Below are 24,312 nucleotides of genomic sequence, written 5' to 3' on the forward strand. Positions count from 1 at the left end.
GAGATCCACCTACTCTTTGGCGCCCCCCTGACAAATTTCCTCATCTTTCCCCTAATTGCAACCGCCCCCGATGTGAAACAAGTCCGCTTATCAGTTCTGCTCCCCTCTCTCCACATCCCCTCATCGCCTTCCCACCTCATTCCCACGTCGTTTGCATCTTCAATAATATTATCTATCTTATGGCATGCAATCAATACTTTTCATTTTACATGGGCCAATGCATTTACCCCTTCTCTATCCGCATGAACAATCACCGTTACCCCTCTAATTCTGATTCACTCTTTTCTCTTTCCATCCCTTCACACACAAATTCCCACAACCTTCGACTTGTGTTTCTCCCAAATCATTCCCAAATCCCTATCCGATTCAGCCACCAGTATTGAGGTGAGAACTCGCGAATTCTCGTACATGTAAGCATACCGATCTTTTGAAATTCCCGGGCTCAACCATCACCACTAGGTCCTTTCCCCTTTCCATCCCCCTTCCCAGCACACCCTGCGCTTCCCCTTCCTTCCAGTCTGACCTGAGGAAGGCCTCAGAGAAGGCCGAAAACTTAAACTTTCAGAAATGTAAGTGTCCTTTTACGTGTTTTCTATTTGTAATTTTGGGTTCTATTGTGCCGTCCAAAACAGAATAGCAAAAAGCAGTATTTTCTTTAGTAATTCGGCGGTCATATCGCCTCCATCGGGCGAAGAAGAGTGGCATTCTCGGGGCGAAAGAGAAGAAAGTATTTCGGTTTAAGAAGAAAAGGGTGGGATGGGCGGTCATGCCCCAATTGTGGTTTGGAAAGAATAGTGACTATTGGTGGTAAATAAGGTTTAGGCCGAACTATTCGAAGGTCCTTAGCCCCCGCGTATGCGCCAACTCCCGGGTTCTCTCCTCGTACTATTCGCTTATTATGGGATCTCATCTTTCATTGTAACGGCGGAATTATCTAAGAATTGACTGAGGAAAACGTCGTCTTTTCGGATGGGATGGTCGAGGAATTCGGAAGATTTTGTGAATTAATGTGATTATTGAGACAAATGGAAGTGTTGGTAGTGATAAAGGTAAGTTAAAGGAGATGCGGTAGAATATATTTCTCGAAGCGAATAAGGCCTTTGAAGTTTGTTTGGTAAAATAATTTCTGGGACGAAAACGGGGTTAGCAATAACATCTTAGCCAGTTGTAGGGTTAGGAAAGAGCAGGCATAGGAGAAGTAACTTAGTGGTTTTGAGGATTTTATTATGTCATGTAAATCAGGCGTGGATTCCTTAATTTTTTTAGCCCTGTGCATATTTTTAGCATCACTTTTAGGATCTGTCGGATTTTGTGAATGCTAGGCAAATAGTTAGTGATAAAGTTGAGGCTATTCGGGTCATGTATTTTGGCCCAAGGAAGGGACATATCCGGTAGCGGAAGGTAGAATTTTACAATTGAGTAATTTGTCAAGGTATCCGTGTTTGCTTTGGAATACACTTCAAAGGCTAATGGCGCTTGAGACCGGGAGGATGGTGATGGAAGGAAAAAGTGGCGCCAACCCCTTTGGTGTTCAACAAGGCGGGCTAATGATTCTTCTGCCTCAGCAGTTTCACGCGAGTCGACAGGGTTGTTTCGGGTAAAGTTCTCGAGCGCCGGGAGTCGGTTTCGAATGTTGCTGAAAATTGTTGACCGCGCATCATTGCCGTTTTATCTAAAACTAAGGGACCAGTGATAAAAAGTTAGGGAAAACCGAAGCATACTCTGCGATAATTAAGTATAAGTACGCCCTAGTTACCCTGTCCCGATACATCCTAACTTTTCGTTAGATTGATATGCACGAAATAGTGTTGGTTGCTCTAGCATTTCTGCATCTAATTCACGGCGAGAAGAAGGCAGAATAAAATTTTGCAATAATGGGTGGCAGTTTTTTAAATGTAAGCATAAATCGGAAATTGAAATAGTAAATTTCACATAGAGATTTACCAAACTTCTGGGATGCTGCACACTGAGAGTGGGACTTAGAGTAATATAAAATTAAAAAAATTTAGGGACATAGATAATCAAATATTTATTTTATTTAATGATTGTATCGTCTGTAACTTGGTTTCAGCTCCTATTATATTCAAATTTTATTGTTTAAATTGAGTGGGGTTAACAAAGCCATAGAACACGAGTTCTGTAATTTTCAATCAATTAAGAAGGACATTAAAAATGTAATATTATTTATTGGAAATATATGCCTATTTTTAAAAGGAGACTTTCAAAATTATCTAACTGACCTATGTATCAACCATCTTGTCTCATCAATGAGAGCAACTGTATTTTTGAAAAAAAAAACAAATTTATTATTTCAATAAACTGAGACTGTATAGTTTTGTAGGTTAAAGGTATATTGTCTTACATGTTTCTTCATTGATGAACGAGTGCAGAGGATATACAAAGGCTTCCCAAGGAGAAGAAACGGAATGCACAGTAAAGCAACAAGCACCAATACCATTTGTATTTCTTCCTGTTGAATATAATATGACATAGTACATTGTAGTTTCACACATGTCATATAGATCATGCATGTAATAAGTAAAAATGAGAGGATTTATGACTTTCATATTAAGTCAATATGCAGTATTTTTAATATATGCTTTAAATCATCCCAGCACAGCAAGTGTACGTAATATTTTATACTGACTGAATTAAAATATCCGTTCTCTTTATAATGGTATTATTAACAACTTGAACTATGATGTTAGCAATGCTGAAGTCTCTTTATTTCTTTCCACTAAAAATAATTATGCTTCTGGATTTCATAATCAAACAATGACTCTTATTAACTGAATGCATAGGAAATTTGAAACAGTGCTTTTTTGGCAAGAGTAACTTGCCTTATAGATATCCTTACACATGTATATAGTAAGCCATATGGTAAATGTTTCATATTGTTATATGTTGACTAAAACGGATGCTGAAAAATGAAGACCATCAAAATGATAGAAAAACTTAAGATAGCCTCTGAAGATGAGGACTTCACCACAGAGTGCATGTATAAGATTCTATTCATAAATTGCTTCCTCAAAATTTAAAAAGACAGCATAGTAATTTCAAATGCAGAATGATCGAAATACCTGGTATGGATACATTGTCGGTGAGCAGTTCTCTTTATCATACTCCATTGCTTTGAACATCATCATATTTATAAAGGTGATTAAAACTGATGGAGCACATCTAGTACTAGAAATAATTGCTGTAAAAAAATACTTTTTTTATTTTCTAGAAAATATTATTTACTAATATAATGATATTGGTACAAAAATTATCATTACTTTCTTTAACAAATATTTTCAGGAAAATATGTTTAAAATAAAATACAAACGGCTTGCTGCATTATAGAGGACCCACTTCAGTACCATCAGCACAACCATATACAAGAAAAGAAGAGTCAGGAAAAGTACTTGTGGGATGAACTGAAGAATTATATTAATCTTTTTTTCATAATAACTAGAAAAAATAAAAGATATTTCATGTACAAAATAACTGAAACTCAAGTCAAATTCACTGAATTTTTCTGTATATAAAATACAAGATGCATGAAGTGAAAAAATACTGAATATGAACATGCCAGATACAGAAATTAACTGCCAAACTAATAGCTTACATGTGGTTTCCAACACTGAGGCAAACTCCAAAAATCATGTGAAGTACTCCAATTATAATGGATAGTTTCATTTTGAATGAATTTTGAAAAATGATTTTGTTGGCCGGGGCTAACTAAGGAGGGATATAAAAATTAATAGTAAAAGATTTCATACGAAATAATTTTCAAACTTTAAAATAGTTCCAGGAAACAAGCTTATGCCCACTTAAGCATAATTTATAATATTTAAATACTATATATTTCTTCATTGAAAAAAACCACGTACCTGCCAGACTGGATCAAATCCAAACGGGTATGGATATTGAGCATAGCTTTCTTCAAATGCTGGATCCAATGTTAACTGTGGATTTTTCAGAAGAGTTGTTGAATTATAAGGACTCTTCCAACTTGAACCAAAAATGTTAAAGGACTTAGAGAATGCATCATTGTATATCAGGCCGGTGTAGATGGAAAAGATTCCCATGAGGAGAATAAGGTATCTTCCACCAAAAAATATATTCCATATCTGAAACAAAAATTGAATATAAATTTTATGACAATAGATATCCTAATTAAACCTTATGGGTATGACTAATGACTAATCAGGCATCATACTCCTTTGGCCATTTACAAATTCAATGAGCAAATAAGCGAGTAAAAATATCATTTATACACTTCAGATGAAAGAAATGAGAAAGGAAACATTCCCTTATAAGAGTTTTGAACAGTTAAATTGGAAAACTACATCTTTACCTGGAAATCATAACTTAAAAATATGTTAAATTATATGCATACTTATTTTGGAAATGATTATGCTCAAGTTTGAACTTTTATTTTCCTGATACAGATTGGACATTTTTGACTAATTTAAAAGATAAATAAACATTCTTAATTACACCATTACCATACATGTGATTAAAACATGTAATTCAGAAGAAGCCTATTTCAAACAAATTTAAATCTTGATTTGGTGAAAAACATCATTTTAACTGTCCAACAGTTTAATTAAATAAAATATTATAATGGTTAAATATTTATATGACATGAATTTGTCTTAGCAAACAGTTACAAACAATAAAAATATTCCTTTTTTCATTCAAAATTGTCATTGTGAAAATAAAATGATTCTAACAAGTTACTCATTTTATTTATGAATTCCAACAGCATTTCTGTATTTCGTCATTGATTTAAAAGCTGCCACTTTATCAATCTGGTGCTTTGAGTTTCCTTGGTTTAATTACTTTTAATCTATCCCGGCTGAACTACTTCCAGGAGTCCAACTCAGCAAATGCTTTCTTTGACCACCCTTGTGATTAGTTATTAGAAAATGAAAGTTCTATACAAGTATGTTACCTGTTTCACATTCATTATCCAATGTAATATAATTTTTTTCAGCTTTTCAATGCATAAATGTATAATAATAGGTGATGGCATTCCAGGGTTAGAGCATTGGATTACTGAACGGAGGGTCCGGGATTGATTCCCGGGCAAGCCTGTATGGGCACCCTCATCTCCACCCAAGTTAAGTGATTTTTTTGGGTACCAGATCATCCTGGGAAACCATAACCGGCACAGGGAAAGGAACTGGCCCCCCTACCCTGATGTGTCAATTTCACATACAGTCAGGCTTAGTGTTGGGTGAGCTCCACCATCACCGACAAAACTGACCTTTGTCTTGATAACTGTTTGCATTTTTAAAAAAATGTATAATGCATGTCATTTACATTAGAAAACAATTATAATGAATAAAAACATCTCATATATGAGGAAGGAGAGTAATTTAACAGCTAATACTTGAAAAGTGAACTATTTCCCAAATTTTTTCAAATATATTATTTTAGAAAACTGGAGATAAGCACCTATATCGGCATTCAAATTTCCTACCTAAGGATTAGAAACGAGATAAATATTCCACTGAAGAATTTTAATTAAAATTATAAATTTTCTTCAGCACTAAATTTTCCATATTTCTAGCAAAACCTCCATTTCACTCCTATCGTCATGCTTTAATGATGTTTCCTCACTGTAAAAAAATATGCTACATATGATAGTTCCTCAAAGTGTCTAATATGAGTGCTTATCATAATAATTTTTTTCTAATTCTTTTACTATAAGGCTAATTAAAATATCAGCACACAAATAATAACCACATAACTAAAGTGTCAGGTGAACTTGACCATGATAGAAATAAGCTGAAAAGCTATGAAACTAATGGACGAATACACATTATGCAGAGGAACATTTTTAAATTAACACAAAAGAAAATTTTCTATTTAATAGCTGCCTGCTTTGACATATACTAAAAGAAAAAGATCAATATTCTCCAGCAAAGTTGCATCAACTGGAGAATCAAAAAATTATGTTGAACATTTAAAAAAAATAAAGCAATTGGATCTGATTTAATAATCATCAATCATTCGATTTTCACAATATAATAACATGGCAAAAATACTGTCCACATATAGTCAAAAGAACTACCTACTACACCATAGTTTGGGGAGGTCTTAGATTTTGCATTTTAATTAGAAGTGCAACTACTTTCTGATGTATTTAGTACCAATTGTTAGTGTTTACTGATGATATAGTAAGAAACACTGTCCAAAAATCACATTAACTATTGTGACTGAATGTAATTTTAAGGTGCAATGTAAAAACGTATTGCATAAATCCAAACATCGGTTTAAGAGGTGAGAGTAGAGCTCACTAGCACTATGGCAATAACAGCTTATGAAATTCACACATCAGGGTTGGGGGACCAGTTACTACTCCTGTGCCACCTATGGTTTCCCACAAAGATCTGCTAATCAAAAAAATCATAGAGCTTAGGTGAAGTTGAGGGAACCCAGAGGCTGTCTTGTAAATTGAAACCAACCCTCCAGTCATAGCCCAGCCCTCTACTCTCTAGACTGCTATGTTCCCAATGATTTATAAGTAACAAAATTAATATGTAAACCTTGTGCATGTATCTATCCATTAATTTATATTGTACAAGACCATTCTAGAAACTTGAAAAATAATTTTTTGTTGGTTCAGGTCCAAGTTTTTCATCCAACAAACTGATAATTATGTTAGTTATGTGAAGGTAGTAGAAAATATTTTCAAACAATGTCATCTAGATATTACCTTCTACAACCAATTTCAATTTGGAATAATAGTGTATAGAGAACATATTTCTTGGACTTACCTCCCCACCTCCAGATTTGGCAAGTTTTTTTTCATATATAACCATCCATGCAGCAAATAAAGTCAAAATGAGGCCATGCCCACAGTCTCCAAACATCACTCCAAACAAAAATGGGAATGTAATCGTTGAATATAAAGCTGAAAGTGACAAAAATGCCAAATAATTTTTTTATGTATAGGTACTATAGACACAGTGAACATTTTGAGTCTCCCAGAATAGAAACCTCTTCAGACATTACATAAACTTACCAGGGTTCAACTCACGATATGATGCCATTCCATATGCATTTATGACAATTTGGAAAGCTTTTGTAAATTTATTTGTTCGGTGATATGTTGGAGGTACTTCTGATGTAGTTATTACACTTAGGAATGATGGAACAGAACTGCCACTGTCCTTCTGAAGAGGAAAATTTAGTGGTTATTGTTAGAGCATTAAAAGAAAGAATAAATTCCTGTGTGTTATGAACCCTTAAACATACCGCTATATTAATAATAATACTATTAAACCAAGCAGTAATCAACCTGAAGGTTGGTTTGGTAGGTGATGGTAGAGTTCACCCAGTACTGAGCCCTATTAGTGTGTGTAATTCACACATCAGGGTAGGGGGGCCAGTTCCTTATCCTGTATCGGTTATTTTTTTCCAGGGAGATCTGGTACCCAAAAAATTATATTGCTTGGGTGGAGCTGCAGGTGCCCAGAGAGGCTTGCCCGGGAATCAAACCTGGGCCCTACAGTCAGTAGTCCTACACTACCCATAGACTACCATGACCCACAATGATATTATTAATAATACAATATTGATATGATTCATATTTGAACATAGCATGTAAAAATTAAGCTGTTAGGAATATTTGAAAAGGATAGATGAATACATAATTCCTCTCAAGGGTAAATTATCAAAAAATATTTTAGTTATGTTACATGAATTATAGCACCCAGAAGTCAATACTGGAAAACATAATTATAATAGGCAAAGTTGGGTAAATAAGCTGAAGAAGAATTTTTGAAATCCCATGGTAAAAAGAAAAAAGAATTTCCAATTATAAAGAAGTTTATAAGAAAAGATTAACAGCAAAAAAAGGAACTTCTATTGGAAGCTATTAATAATTACAGGCAGCATAGATCACAAGTCAATTAATTAAGAAACTGTCAAAAAAATTCATCGATAAGAAAGCATTTTGATACAATGAAATTGGGAAGAGCAATATGGATTCATCAAAATATGAGACAATCATTCAAATGTTATGCAGTAGAAGTAAATATGGAGGGGGGAGTGAGGGGAAACCTAAGGGACAAATAGGTAGGCCAAGTTAAGAATGACTGAGAAAAGAGTTTATAAGCTGTTGATAGAAATTTGGAAGTGATGACAAGGGTAGATATAAATATTCACATTGAGTCAATGATGATTTAACATACTGTGCTTGACCTAAACAAAAACTAGCAATTTATTATTAGCAGACTACGGATATAAATAATAATAAAAAGTTGAAGTTAAATTGAAAAGTTTTCTGTTCTGGTAAAGTTTTAGGTCAACTTTAACTCTAATGCATTATTTTTTAAACAATTAATGTCAATCTCTGCAAGTTAAATTGGTTTCATTTGAAATAAGTAGGTTAGATCTTAGAAGAGATATATTTTTAAGAGAATGTTTCAAAGTTTTTAAGCATAATTCACGAAAAGAATTCCAAATTGAAAGTTTTAGTTCAAAACATTATAAAGAAAGGTTTTGGCCAACAATGGAGAATTTGATAACTGATGACACTGTATTTAAGTTTTACATTTGTGAATACATGTGTTAAGGCTACTTCCATTAGTAACTGCAGGTGTGAGCCAAATAAGACAAATGCACAACTGTTCAGGAGTAATTTATGAGCTCATGTGCCTCCAAGAATAGTAAATAGAAGCATTGGTAAAATGATATGATTATTTCTGAAACCACCAATTACGTAAACTTAAAGTTACTATTGACAAGAGTAACTCATTCTAGTTGGTTCCATGCTATGTCAACTTTTAAATTTACATAATTAAAGCCTATTTCGAATTAACTTAAATTTATTGAGTTGATTTTTAAAACAAACTTTCCCAAGTCTGATAATAGTAATGGATAAATATAATTTATAAGTTGATATCCACATGTGGCAATACATTATTTTATCTTAATATGAAGATGGCATTCACACTATCTGTGTGCCCTTTTACTCACACTTTTAGTGGCTAATATGTCCTTCACTTGTTGAAGAAAGATTTTAGGTACCCAGCATTGACCAATGAAGCATTTATTAGTCACATCTACATTGAACATATTCAAAGTATGGTAAATAGCTTTCAACTTCTTAGCTTGCACCATCCAACCCTGATGTTTACTTGCTATTTCCATAAGCAGTCTATGCTTCAGATCTTTGGTTTGACTTAATACCTAAGAAAAATTAAATAAGCATTGAGTTAAAGGATGATCATGTACAGCTAAGCAGTAAAATGTACAAAATGGGTATTGATTAAACTGATCAAGTAAATCATACCAGGGTCAGATCAGCAATTCTTGTCTGCACTCCTTTAACCACCTCAATACGCTCCTCAGTTTTTCTTGGGCACTGATAAATGGATGCCCTAAATCCAGAGCACACTTTCTTTATTCTTAACTTAAGTTGGTCTCCTTGAAAGAATGCTACAAAGACATTCTTTTTCATTTCATTTCCCTACAATAAAACCAACAAATCATTACTAGCCAATACAAATTGATAACATGCATTTTGTTGCCAAATCCCAACATTTACATTGAGGAAGGTGGATACTCATCAAATTAATGGTTTGAAAAGGTTTAGAATATTTGTTTATTTGTTTGACAGCAGTATAATATTCCAAAAATGAACTTAATTATGTTAAAGAGATATTCCCCTCAATAATGATCATGAGTGAGTATCAAATGAAAACCTTAATTGCATTTTATCTTGTAATTTATTGAATACAAAGGTACCTAGTGAGTAGGTTCCTTTTAGTATCTACACACATCTATAATTTTTCCACCAGGTCTCCAAAGTGTTAAATATTAGAACATATTTCCATACTTAGGAAGTTTATACCTTCAGAAAAATATTCATTCAACTGAGAAGGCACTCCTACACCTCCTGCTTGACCTCTTGGATCTATCTAAAAGATGCCTTTAATCATCTCGTTGATCAATCAGTTGAAATTGGCTAAATCACCTGGGGTGGATATTTGTAAATACAGTGGATGTAAAAGATTCTTCAAAGGCAGATCCTGGGTTATTGTAACAGTTCAACGGATGATATGGGTTCAATAATTGTCAGGTTGCAACAAAGCACTTTACTCTGAAGTATATTTTATCATTTTGGACTGATTGCATATGCAAATGATTCTCAAGTATATATGTATCAGTTTCACAAGTAACAGTGTAACTGTTTACTACTCTTTGAAAAATGAGTATTGCATTAGCAAACTAGGAGGACAGTGGTAGTGAGTTTTGAATTTTAATATACTATATGTAAGGTGCTCACTAGGGTGCTAATAAGGTACTCACCCCAATAGTTTGTGCTACCTTCCATATTCCAATGTTATTAAATTAAGAGTGCGTATTTCAATACCTGTAGCAAGTGAATTCAGTGTTACAGAAGAATCATGAAGCTCAGATGGATGGATTGAATAAAAATGAAGGTCTAATATTTATGGGAGAAGGAAAATTTAAAATGCTGTAAAGAAGAATGGATAATCTTAATGCACGATGGCCTGATAAAGATTACAGGATTAATAAAGATTACAGCATTACATAATCTACAGAGAAAATTTCTGAATGATTCATGGAGCATTCAAAGGAGAATGTTAGAGAAAAGAACTGCTTAGATATGAATAAGTTAGCCAGAAGGGTTAACAACAATTATTATAACAAAGGATTAATGGTAAAAAAATTTAATGAAACTTTACAAATTTCATTCTGTCAGTAAACGATTGAGAGGGTTTTGGCTACAACATATAATGAAGACTGGAATTGGCATGGAATAATGCAACTGACACCTATTTAAAAAGTTATTTACTGCAACACAACAAATATTTCATCAAATTTGAATTTAAAAATGAAATAACAATGACATAATAGATCAGAATGCTGAAGGGTGAGTAATTTAAAATGAGATTCTAAAGAATTGCATTTTCAACCGACTGCTATCAAGAAGTTGCTGTTTGCATCAATTTTGAAGGAAAATCATATTTGAATAATTTGTGTGAATGAGGTGCTGCCTTGAGTAAGTGGGCCGTGAGCTTGGAATGGGTGAGCAAACCCCAGACCTCAAATCCTGATGATGGATACAACTAAACTTCAATATGAATTCTAAATTAGATGATTTTGAGACATAACTAACAGATGTGGCACTTATTCTTTCCATTCAACACTCTCTTGAGAAAAATAAAGATTGATCAAACTTTCCCAGGTAGTCCTATCTCTGTCTTCTCCTGCTTTCTTTAATGAAAGGATGGAATTAGGGAAAGAGAAAGCAAAGACTCTTGCATCTATCGTGTCATATCGGGAAATAACAAGCAAGGGTATTTACAACTGGGTTGCTGATTCATTACATTTTAATGATAATCATTGTTATGACTCAAAAAAAAACAGCAAAAAATATTGATAAAACCTCTAAAGGTCTTTTATAAGAATAATTATAAAGTATTATCCTTGCAAGATAATCTGATTACATCTATATAAATGAACAATTGGCTATCAAATAGTGCTCACTACTATCCATGATTTTGATTGACATAGGAAGGTTTTTGAACACATATCCTGTGAATACAGAGGTTTTGTTGTAATTCATTTCTTACTCCACTCATGTCCTCTATAATTTATTCTGGATCCCAAAATAAATCACATCAGTACACATCAGGACTCAATTCACGATATCATCACATCATCCATTCATTTTCTAGTTGTGTTTTGCTCTCATGTAAAATTCGTTTAAAATCATTCGCATGTTTTATCTTAGAAAGCATAAAGAAAAAATTTCCAGGAATTTCAAGAAATATAATTCAGAATCTTACTCCTTTAACTGTAAGTAACTGCTAAGGTTGCATTTGAAATTTTGGCATGAAATTTCATAGAGAAGGAAACAATGTGCTACTAATTTAGAGAGGGTTAACACTCCCAAATTCTCTTAATCCATCAGCAAAATTTTAGGATTTATTTCAAATTAGTTGTGCCTTTGAAAATAATACTTTTATGCAAGTAAAAAATAATGTGAGTTACAAGGGCTCAGTAATTCATTCAAGCTTGCACTTATGACCTGTAACAAATGTTTTCAACTTAAATGGTTAATGATAACATTTTGATGGATGTGACCATTAATTACATATATATATATATATATATATATATATATATATATATATATATATATATATATATATATATATATATGCTTTCGTAGACGTAACACGGAAGTGCCGAATAGTACAATACACAGTAACACACAATATAGAAACACAAAAAAAGAAGAACACTCACACGTTATTTCTTGATATTTCGACGGAAACAATCCGTATTCCTCTGAATTACTTCTATATCTTCAGAGGAAGACGGATTGTTTCCGTCGAAATATCAAGAAATAACGTGTGAGTGTTCTTCTTTTTTTGTGTTTCTATATTGTGTGTTACTGTGTATTGTACTATATATATATATATATATATATATATATATACAATACTTTGGGCATAAATATGATAAATGAGTACAACAAGTTAATTAACTGACAATACAAACTTCATTTTAAGGAAATGGAAACAAATACTTACAGTCTTAGGATCTACTATGGCTTCTTCTATATCTGTTTGGCGAAGGAATATATTGCCTTTGGATATTCTCCATAACATCTTTTCAAAGCCTGGGATTCTTTCCCGAGGAATCACACCAGCTATAAAACTTTTGGAAAAAATTGACTGTATGATTTAAACATATTTAACCCCTGGAGGTCTATTAGAACGTAAACTTGTAAAGGGTGGGAAACAGATTTCAGGGTTAGGATGAATTATTCTTTATGAAATTCAAACAAATTTCAGGTAAAAAAAATAGTCTCCACAGTGAAAATCCAAAGTGGAAATGCCGAATGTGCTAGTTACTTCTGACATAATGCTAATTTTAAACTAGGAGTTGCAAGTAAAGATATTTGCACTCATGTATATTGTAGAACCATTTATAATATATAGCCTAACCAATTAAAAATGGAAGTATCCAAAAATATATCCATATATTTCTTTATTCCAAACAGGATCACATTTTTAATTTTTCTCATCTAAAAAATGAGTAACATGCATGGGAAACAAATTTAACAGCATTTAAATGCAAATCCCATTCCTCACAAGTCAGCTCATAATAAATCCAAAAGTTGCAATTTAAAGTGTTGCAATGGGTATCACATATTTTATTTTGTTTTTCCCATTGCAGTTGCTGCTTTAATAGAGTAATAGGTTCTCATAAACTCCTAAATCTAATCTTAAATCCATGGGCAAACTGCCCCAACAAAATTCCCATCATATGAATACTAATAATAATTTACCTGATCTCACATTTCCCTAAAACAAACTTCTCAATTTTTTTTCTTTTTCACAAGCTTCTCTAATTTGTCTTTCCCCTTGAGTTCCTACTGAAACACCAAAAGCAGTTTGGATGAGACAATGAAGCCCCCATGTTCATTGTCAAATGGGCAGCTGAATGGTTTTAATTTGAACTTAGCTACAGAGGTCCTCTGGGAGGAATCATTCACTCCTGATAGGTATTCTATTTATTAATGAGCTACTGTATTCTATGCTGATGAATGGATTCATGGATTCAAAAGGGAGAACCAACTCCAAAGAAGGAAAAGACCATTTCATCTGCAGCCAAGGTCATGGTGCCAGTTTTTTAGGATGCATGTGGGACAATTTTCACTGTCTATCTAGAAAAAGGAAAAACTATCAATGCGAGTACTACTATGCAAACTTATTGCAACGTTTGAGTGAAGAAATCAAGCAAAAGCGGCCGCATTTGGCTGAGAAGAAAGTGTTGTTTCATCAACACAATGCACCAGCTCACAAATCCATTATTGCAATGGCCCAGATTCATGAATTAAAGTTTGAATTGCTACCTCATGCACCCTAATTGCCAGATTGAGCCCCCTCCGATTATTTTCTGTTCGCAAACTTGAAAAAATAGCCTGGTGGTCAAAGATTTTCCAACCATGAAGAAGTGATGTCGGCAGTTAATGGCTATTTTGAGGAGCAAGATAGTTATTTTTATAAAAAGGGTATCAAACTTATTGAACATCGCCGGGAAAAGTGTATAGAGCTGAAAGGAGGTTATGTTGAAAAATAAATACATTTTTTCCAAAATATTTGTGTTTTTGTTGTTGGGTCGGATACTTCTGTGACCACACTCGTACAATAAGAAAATTTATTTCAGACAATTTCCTTGCTAAATATCTTCTCTCCCATTGAGACCTAAACTTAATAATTTTTAATTCAAGAGTCCTCAACTGTTAAAATCTATGGCTTTTACTTAAGTGAAGATTTTGAATGCCTGTCCCAAATTATCTCAATGATTGAAACTGATTTATTAATTATTGAAATTGGTTTATTCTACCAATATTTTCTTCTATCTCACAAATGGGGTATATTATCTGAGGAGAATTCAAGGGCTATCCCTGAATAGTCAGGAACATCCATTTTAGAAGATGTATTAGTTCTCACAATGGGCTAACATTTGAGTATTTTAAATGCTTTCATCTCTCTTAATCATATTTGAATCTACTAAAAATCAGTGTTTATAAAAGCAGAATCCTTCTTCATTATTCAGAACAGGACCATCACCCACCGCCAAGATATTCATAATAGACAGGCAAAATCCAATTTGACCATTCATTCTTCTGCTCTATTCAAAATAAGGCTTTATAAATTGTTACAGTGATAAATCCTTAATTCAAGCAATGGATAAGTTTCCAATTCAACAATGGATACTTTATTATTGTTCGTACCTCTCAATTTAGTATTTTTGTCACTCATTGCTTGTGTAAATGTTCTGTTTTTTCTATTAATGTGAAGGCCCCACTAGGTTAGATACTAGATGTTCTGTATCTTGACTGATCGAAGAATAAATGTAAGCATTATCAAAAGATTTTGAAGAAATTATGATGGAGAGTTAATGCCTCTATTCTACAGTAAACCTTGAAAAACTTATTTTATCAGTTAATATTAAATTGTATTATATCCTTTAAAATTATCAACAACTTTCACAAAAGAAATTTTGGTGGATAATAGAATGGAATTACCACTCACTTTACTCTCTTCTCCTTTAAAAAATATCCTTCTCATGAATTGAAATTTATGCAATTATTGCAGAAATATTGGATGTTATCAATAGTGATGTATTTTATCTTATCATCATCATTTAACCACTATAATTAAGCTGCTTACTTCAACTGACTCCTAGATGTGTTTGCTGCTCCTTGATCCTCTTCATTCAGAGCTCTAGCCTCGTTGAAGTTAGGTGAATTCTCTTGCTGATGAAGATTTCAATTAAAAATTATTACATGAAGAGGAATGAACTATGCATTTCTAATTATGTAAAATAAACTCATTGCCATAATGCATCATGGCAAATAGAGTGCTTTGAAATTGAAATCTTTATCTAATTGAAGTGAAGCAAGGTATAGAGCAAATGTGAAAAATAAGTCACTGTTTCTTTTAAGTGCTTCTGAGATTAAATTTTCACCATTATTAACATTACTATCATAACTTATTCGGTGGCACCATTGAGTCTGTATTTTAGGAATTTACTCATTTAAAACTACCATCTTAACTTACCTCAGCAAACAGTTCTTGAGTCTTTTCTAAAACATGTTTCAACTCAGACAATTCAACGAAGTTGGACGTTAAGACTGTCAAGCTTCGACAAGCTTCTTTAAGATCTCCCTCAGTTTTTTCAAGATGAGCCTGGAATAAACCATTTCATTATATTATCATTATTATATTCTGGTGTCTTACATTGTAAAAGACATCAAAATAATGGTTTCAGGTTCTACTCCGTAAAATTCCATTTTTGTGGTGGAATAACAACTTGGCAGATTTCAATAAAAATATTTATTTCAGTACAATAGATTTCATCTATAATTCATCTAATCCTTTGGGATAAATCTGGTAGAGCCCTCCACAGCAAAACATTCACATGTTTTCATCAAGTTTTTATTCAATCTGGAAAATGCAACTTAATTCCATTCTATTCATACATGTCTGGCATTTATGTCTTAACCCAATATCTCCTATGCCTATTACCAGATGTCTTCACTATTTATTTGCCATTGCAACATTGAAGGAAATAATGAAATAAAACAATAAGATCATATTACCACTTGGTGGTCAAGAGTCAAGCTCTTGACAATAAAAACACATGAATCATATGGTCTCACAAATTACACTTTTTGATTACATGCTCTATTAGGTTAGACACATATCTTCTGGATCGAAACCTTGCCTATCCAGATTTATTTATCTTGTACATGGGTCCAATAAATTGAATTAGATGGCCGAATGGGTAGATTTTATAGCAGCTGGCAGAAGATTAATCTGATGGCATTTAAGCTCTTTGGTCTCTAATGCCTCTATTTTCTTTCAAATGTACCTAGGCTTAATATTTCCAACTGCCATATTATCTGGGAAATGAAAGGCAGTTTCAAATTCTGTATATAGGGAGCTGAGATATGCCCTCGCCTGTAAAGTCAAATCTGTGAGACAAATGTGTCTTTTTCTTCTCCCCAACTACAGCTGTCTTTTCAGTCTTCACACTACAGTGTTCTTTTGAAAGCTGTGACAAACTTAGAGATAAATACTAACAAGAAAAATGGATTCAAGGTTTTGAAATTCCATCATACAATTCACTGTCGAAGCATATAGGAAGTGTCACAAGAGATTTAAAAAACATACCCTCTCCCTATCTCATCTCACTCAATGTAGAACAAAATAAGCATGCAGAAAAAAGCCAATTTCTGATCTGGATATCTCATAGACTTTCTGTCTTCAATGAATGCTTACCTTCAGAGTATAATAGACAGCATACACAATCTGTGCACTCTAATATTTTGTAAACCATCAGATCCCATTAACTAGATATCCCCGGGAGGTTCACTATCTGCAAACTCTTCCTAAAGCCTGAGCATTGAAACTTCAATTCATGGGATAGAATCAAATATCTTAAATTCAGGTAATTCGGTCGTACAAGTTTTAATGCCTGAGAAATCAAGGCTCACACATCTTCAAAAGGTTTTCATGGTCACTATTTCTTGCATGCCAAGATCATAGTTTTTAAAATGATAGGTAATTTTTTCATAAGTAGATTATCACAAAATCCATTAGTCTCTCATAATGTACTTGATACAATGTTCATGGCCTGAATTTTTAGCTCCAAATATGACATGAAGATTAAATTAACGTAATACATCCATCAATGATGACAGATGAAATTTATAAATTATTATTGAAAGCTGTTGAAGCATATGCAATCTCTCCTGATATTCACTGATAAATACCATCAAGGCACTACTATGATTTCAGCTGGATGATCGGTAAAACGTCAATTGACTTGACAGATATGAGTGAGAGGTTTATATTTATCAGATGTCTGATCACAAATAATACTTCTTAAAAATGATTGCAAGAATAATGGGATCAAAATTTAGTGGCAACAAACCCAAATCACTAAACATAAAGGGGATTAGCTAATACCTCAAGTTTTGATATTTCCTTTGAATTTGGTGCCTTAGGCAGCTCTTCTAGGTTTTGTGAAAGTATGCCCTCCTTTGCTATCTCACTCTCCATAAAACAAAGCTTCCTTTCAATCTCATTTGCAGTCTTTACTTCAGCGATGAATCTTCTTTGGAAGGCATTCAATTCATCATTCATCTGGAAGAGCAAAAGAAAAGTTTTGCCTTATTAGAAAAAGTATACTTGCATATGAAATGCAAAGAAAATCAGCTTTAACCAGGCTTTACTTTTACATTCAAATTCAAACATACTCCTTAACGTAAATTTTCACTAAATCTAAACTTAGATTCAGTAAAACATTCACATTGCAGGTGATCTTGGAGAAATAAAAGTTTTCCACTATTGACAAGTGTTTACTGGTAAGAGGGAGGTTCCCTAAATTTCAAAAAATGGTATTATGATATCACATCTTAGCTTTGATCTTTTGCTTACACTTGACATTTTTCAAATATATTCATGTATAAACAAATGTTTATAAATATGAGTGTGTGGGGAGGGTTGCGGTAGTTCAGGGGGTAGAGCGTTGGACTACTGACCAAAGGGCCTCGGTTCGATTCTTGGGCAAGCCTCTCTGGGCACTTGCAGCTCCACCCTAGCTGTGTGATTTTTCCAGTACCACATCTCCCTTGGAAACCATAACCGGCACAGAGATATATATATATATATATATATATATATATATATATATATATATATATATATATATATATATATATATATATATATATATATATTTACTATATATATATATATATATTTATATATATATATATATATATATATATATATAAGGAAAAGGGATAAGAAAACATATAAAGGACGAACACAATAGAGGTGGGGAAGGCGGAATCGAACGGATCACAAGAGTAAAAATATTTCCTTGACCGGGACTCGAACCTCGGATCTTTCCACTTGCCGGGCGGAGGCTCTTAACCACTTGAGCTATGATATAAATTATTTTATTCGGCTCAGAATATTACAGAGTTTGTTAGCATTATGCATAATATCAGGTCACAGATTATGGGTATATCATGTTTTTCTTCAGTATAAGTGTATACATGGATACATACATGATACATATACCCCACATACATATCCACTTGTACATACATACGCACACATGCACATCCACACGCACATACATAAGCATATGCATACAGACGCATACTCGTACATTTGACCATTTACATTTAGAATGAAAAAAGAAAGGAAGACAAGGTCCACAGATATTAGGAGGGAGATTTTAGCTAGCAAAGGAAAATTATGTATTGTAAGAAATTATCAATGGCAGGGTTGAAATTATCGATTCAATCAGTCATTCAGCCAAAAAAAAAAAAAACTCTTCAACGATGGACGAAGTGTGTCCGGCACCGGGTGGCTACCGGACATCACTTCCCAGAGTTCTGATCGTGGCTAGCGTCGCTCCGGTCGCGACTCGACCCCGGGCGACGAGTGCTTCGCCGTTTCCCGGGACGCCTCGTCCAACGGGTCGACGAGCGAGGACGCGGCATTTCGCCACATCCCTCCCCCCCGGCCTCGTCCGAAGAGGAAGAGCCAGCCGTGGTCTCCACGAAGACCGGGTAACTCGGCAGCGTTCCACAGGGGGCCTTCTTCGAAGGAGCACCGCTGGGGGCGGCCAAGGGGCAGGAGGTACCCTCGGGGAGGGTCGGAGTGGCGGGCTGGGGCTCATCTGCGGAAGGATTGTGGTCGGGAAAAATCAGGGGCGATAGTTGCTTGTGGTCCGTATCTTGAGAAGCGCTGGGAAGATCGTCGACACCTTGGCTGTCCTTAATGGGGAAAGAAGATGGGGTATGTGGGATTTTTGACTTTGGGAAACTTGTATGCGGGTCGACTTTCGGGGTCGGTGACGCTTCCTTTACAGTCAATGATAAAGGGATCGAGGGATGAGCTGTTGGGGACGGGAAAACATTGCAATCAGATGCATCCTCCTCACCTGTCACCAGAGGTTCTCGGGGTGTTTGAAACCCGTGATGCAAGGATTGCGTAGCGAGGGCGTCGATGGCGTGAGCGGGGGGAGGGGAGGCGAAAGACCATCCCTCTTCATTTGACGAGCTCACGGAGACGGGGGCTGGAGGTCGTGTGATATTAGGCGAGGTGGTAGGTACGTGAGCCATTTGTAGATCGGTATTCGAGACCAGGAGCTTGGGTTTGTCTGTCCTCTTCTTTTTCGGTTCCCTTTCCTCCGTTGACGATTTTCGCTCCCGCTGACATTTCCCTCCAATTGAAGGGAGATGCGAGGGACCGACGGGAGCAGCCGGGGCCGCACCCTCGATGAGTAGAAGCGACCGCGCTCTCTCCTCCACAGCCACTTCGGGCTCGTCCATCTCCACGGCGGCGTTAGGGTTGGAGGGCATCGTCATTGCCTCCACATAGCTCTTACCTCCCTGGTTCCGAGGGCAGGTCTTGCGCTCGTGGCCTTCTTGGTTACAGCGGGCGCAAGTGCGGCGCTGACCCTCATAGATGATGATGGCCCGGTTGCCGCCGATGTGGAGGTACGAGGGGATATTTCTCTCGACCGTCATCCGCACAACCCTGGTGCCAGTAAGCACCCGCGCCATCTTGTCTCCCTCCCACCTGTTCTCCCACGAGCGATGGATTTTACCAAAGCGTTGGAGCTCGCCTGTTATGTCTTCCAATGGGGTCTCCACGGGGAGACAAAGAACCCTGACATTACACGGGCTGCCGGAAGTCTCGTCAATTGTTATTGTCGTCCTCTGGTCACTTAAAGACGGAAACGGTAGTTTCCGCGGAGTATTGTCTAAAATCCTTGTCATTGTACCTTCGGTTGCCAACTTCAGGAATATCAAATGGCGATTGTATCCAAATTGGATCGCCACTATCTCTTCGGGTGTGAGGCCCAGCGACTCTAACGTGAAGAGGTGTACCTCCAACGGGGTAGGGGGCTTCGCCTTCTCGTCAACTTGCAAGGCGAGCGTGTTTAAGCGGCGCACAGCCATTTGAAGAAATCAAATTCAGCACACTAGCATGAAGAAGGAAAGCGCAACAAAAAAAACGAGCACTTTAAAGGGAAATAAAACACTCACGAACGCTCCCTCCACGCCACACGCACCCGGCGGTAGCAAACAAAAGGAGCCTAAGCTCTACACCAGGAGTCAAGGTCAGTCTTGATCCACTAAACAAAACAAAAGTACGGCCTTCCCGGCGGAAGAAGTCGAGAGTCAAACTGCACGCTTCTTGATGAACTAGGCGGTCAACCGCCGCTCGAAACAAAACACGATCGGAACCTCGATTTCCGAGAGAGTCCGGCAGTGCCGCTCTCCAAACCCCGGCGGCCGAAGCCTCGGACGCCGGCGATTTTAGACACTCGGTGAACACAGGCACGTCCTGCTGTCAAGGCAGCTATCGAGGAAACGTAATTTACCCTGAGATCCGTGGGTCTAATATCTCGCCAAGCGCCCCGATTCTTTAGCCAAGAGATGGCGTCAGGGGGCTGTTTCACCCACCAAAGGAGAAAAACACCACACACAAGAGGAAAAGTCAGTGGTTTAGAATTCATACAACATCATACAGGAAAGGAACAGTGCGTTTCGTGGCACGCATACCCAGAAGAAAGAGATGAGCCACATTGGCCAAATACACATTCAAACACGAAATACTGCCAAACGGCGAATAAATACTCATATATACAGAAACAGATATAAGGATCTCACGGTAAATTACGTTTCCTCGATAGCTCAAGTGGTTAAGAGCATCCGCCCGGCAAGTGGAAAGATCCGAGGTTCGAGTCCCGGTCAAGGAGATATTTTTACTCTTGTGATCCGTTCGATTCCGCCTTCCCCACCTCTATTGTGTTCGTCCTTTATATGTGTTCCTATCCCTTTTCCTTATATCTGTTTCTTTATATACTATGTGTATTTATTCGCCGTTTGGCAGTATTTCGTGTTTGAATGTATGTATATATATATATATGTATATATATATATATATATATGTGTGTGTGTATATATATATATATATATATATATATATATATATATATATATATATAAAGTGATTTAAAAGGCATTTCATGCAACCCATTAAAAATTGAGTTTTTTCATATCAAAAAATGTCTATGCTACACATCTAGTAAACAAAATATAAATTAAGTTCGAATCCTTGATTAAATATACTGTTTCAATAGTAATGGTATTAAAATTTAATGGGTTCAAACATTATTAAATCAAATACAAGAGATATTGAAATGAAAAAATATTGGAAGGGAACAGAGATTCATTTACGTTACATCTTTCAACCAAAATCATTTTAGATGATCTCTGAAAAAATACATGCACAATTATTTTGACTTCATTCACCAAGTTCTTAAGAGCATCTATTGAGAAAACCATTGTTTAAGGTTTTGAACACCAACATATCGGATAAACAGAACATCAGTCATTCAGATATCTTTGATTAATACACATTCACAAGCAAATATTTTCTTTTGTTGGATAATAAAATACTATCCATCATTGATTGCTTTTGAGTATTCACAGGTGTTCATTAAGGAATATTGCATTCTATTACAAAGATCATAACTATTTAAGACTAATATTTTATATCTTTGAGGCTTGAAACCTATAAAATCTGAATGATAATTGATCACTTATTCATATCTAATTTTAAATATTTGTCCCAAGCATTCAATTAAATATTGATCAAAAGCGCAAGAGTAGTACTCTGAAATGTAATCACACTGTTCCATCTTGATTGCAATTGAGTCCCTCCTATCACATACTCATGCCAACATCAGTTAGTCCCATTAACATAGAAAATGTCCAGAAATATTATCTTATATAAAAATTAAAGACCATTGCATTTTTTCTGTCACAACCGAAAATATAACCGAATGTTATTACTGATTTCCCAATCCTAATTTTTTATTGTATTCAACTGAAAAGTTAATACTCTTAAGAACGTTATTTATAAATTAAACTCCTTGAAAAATCACCACAAGCCTAATAAAATTAGAATGTTGCGTTATGTTTAAAAAAAGGGACCAATTGTTTCCTTATGTATCATTGATGATGAAATGATCCTTAGCAAGAAATTAATTTATTCCCTTTTAATTTTAGAGTGACTAACTATATACTATGGTTCATATGCTCGCTCGCGTAGTTTCGCGACCATATCTTTCATTTGAAAAATAATCATTTTGCCACGCAAAATAAACACTTTCCGTCTCTTAGATAACTAGCTTCAAAAACAATTACTTTCATCGTGTCTGCCAATAGATTTTCGTGAAAATTATGGCTTACGTCACGGAACTGCAAAATTCCTGATTCGCCGAGTTCCGCGACCGTGGAATACGCCGCTTCAGGCTGGACGAAGACCTCGCAGAGGACCATCTCCTCACTCCGCAGGAAGGACCCCATGGCGGAATGGTGTCGGGCTCTTCACACAATGCAGTGGCCCCAAGGGGCGAGCGGGTAACCCGCGAGTCGCAGCACACACACCACTCTGATGCTCTGCCCTGTGGAAAGAAGAAGTACTATTGAAGTACATTTTTATTTCATTAAAACGATGGGTTTTTTATGAATTCTACCTTCGTAAACACTATTTTAATGTCCTAAATTGATTAATTTTGTGGAATTTCCTCGTCAATTAGATGGGATTGGTAACAAGACGTGATGGAATTTCCCAATACAGACTTATAAAGAGAAATACTACAATTTTTGCTGGCTCAAACCCATAATAGCGCTTCTCATATAGTATACCACTGTTTGAGGTTTTGGATTGACACGTAAATAAATTGCCGCTAGAATTTTGATTCTAGCCTATTAAGGCACCACCTTAGACCCTACAAAACAACAAACCCTTCTTCAATTTCGCATTCTTTCTACCTCCTTCCGTTTAACTCCAGATCTTATCCTCCCCTTACCTCTTCGGATTTTTCCAATGATCCCCACTCTACCACCACCAGGGTAAGTACTTTGTTTGTTTTCCTCTCCGTCCATTTTACTTTGTCCATCCTCCCCGAAACCCAAATCTAAAAAGCCTCCTGACTACGCCTCCTTCTTGCTTCGGCGACGAAGTTTAAATGGCGTTCAACTATGCACTCCACACCAAAGCTTCCACCAATCTTTTCTTACCAATCTTACTATGCGTCCCTTTAATAGCCTTTAGGCAGAGACCACACATGTTAACGGCAGAGGCCGCACATGATAACGGCAGAGATACCAGTTCCCATCCTTGTACCGCAAACCTTAGGAATCGACACGAAGGTTTGTGTGATAGAAGAGGGTAGCTCGCCCCCACCTTGTTCTATGGTCAATGGTGTGTGAAGTTCAAGTATCACAGTGACGAAGCCTGAGCTACTTGTTTCAGTAGTCAAAAAAACACACCATTTGAATTTCAGATTGGCTGCGCAGAAGAATCACTCAGATTTTAAGCTAGGACCCTGAGGCTGGTAACCGAACACCCCATCCACTGGGCTACCGATTACATGATTAACCACGCATAAAATAAAAGAATGCAAGAATATTTTTCAAGCTCATTTCCTTACGAATAAATGCCGAGAAATTGCATTTCAATTTTGCCTTGAACAAAATATTTGTAAGTCACTTTTATCCTGTTACGACATTGGAATGTAATTTGCAAAACTTTCCGAAAATAAATTCGTTGCAATGAAGGTTCTAATGTTAGTGCATAAACTAGGAAAATATTTAATTGAAAAAAGATAAATAAATTACTCTAAATGGGAAAATAATTACAAATTCACAAG

At 35.6% G+C, this 24,312-nt stretch overlaps 1 protein-coding gene across 1 annotated transcript; it reads right to left on the reverse strand.

Annotated features, from left to right (window-relative positions):
* Nucleotides 1-442: 442 nt before the first annotated feature.
* On the reverse strand, nt 443-23,003 carry LOC139690071 (V-type proton ATPase 116 kDa subunit a 1-like). The gene is made up of 15 exons (XM_071587269.1): nt 22,847-23,003; nt 17,529-17,705; nt 15,615-15,743; nt 15,225-15,310; nt 12,573-12,699; nt 9,296-9,472; nt 8,980-9,192; nt 7,022-7,172; nt 6,774-6,910; nt 3,876-4,115; nt 3,611-3,723; nt 3,329-3,453; nt 3,081-3,199; nt 2,363-2,470; nt 443-523 (listed from the first exon to the last, which is right to left on the reverse strand). Exons 1-15 carry the CDS (start codon nt 22,961-22,963, stop codon nt 443-445), a joined length of 2,100 nt encoding a protein of 699 aa, XP_071443370.1. The 5' UTR covers nt 22,964-23,003.
* Nucleotides 23,004-24,312: the final 1,309 nt, after the last annotated feature.

Source organism: Hetaerina americana, unplaced genomic scaffold (assembly GCF_022747635.1).
Source record: "Hetaerina americana unplaced genomic scaffold, ioHetAmer1.1.p SCAF_3, whole genome shotgun sequence".
NCBI lineage: Eukaryota > Metazoa > Arthropoda > Insecta > Odonata > Calopterygidae > Hetaerina > Hetaerina americana.

Excerpts from the sequence above, each read along its gene's own strand:
- LOC139690071 (XM_071587269.1), bottom strand. The coding sequence starts at position 22,963 with ATGGGGTCCTTCCTGCGGAGTGAGGAGATGGTCCTCTGCGAGGTCTTC. Across the intron at positions 9,473-12,572 it reads CCATAGTAGATCCTAAGACT|GGAAATGAAATGAAAAAGAA; the intron begins GTAAGTATTTGT and ends GTTTTATTGTAG. Across the intron at positions 524-2,362 it reads GTTCATCAATGAAGAAACAT|GTCAGACTGGAAGGAAGGGG; the intron begins GTAAGACAATAT and ends GGCCTTCCTCAG.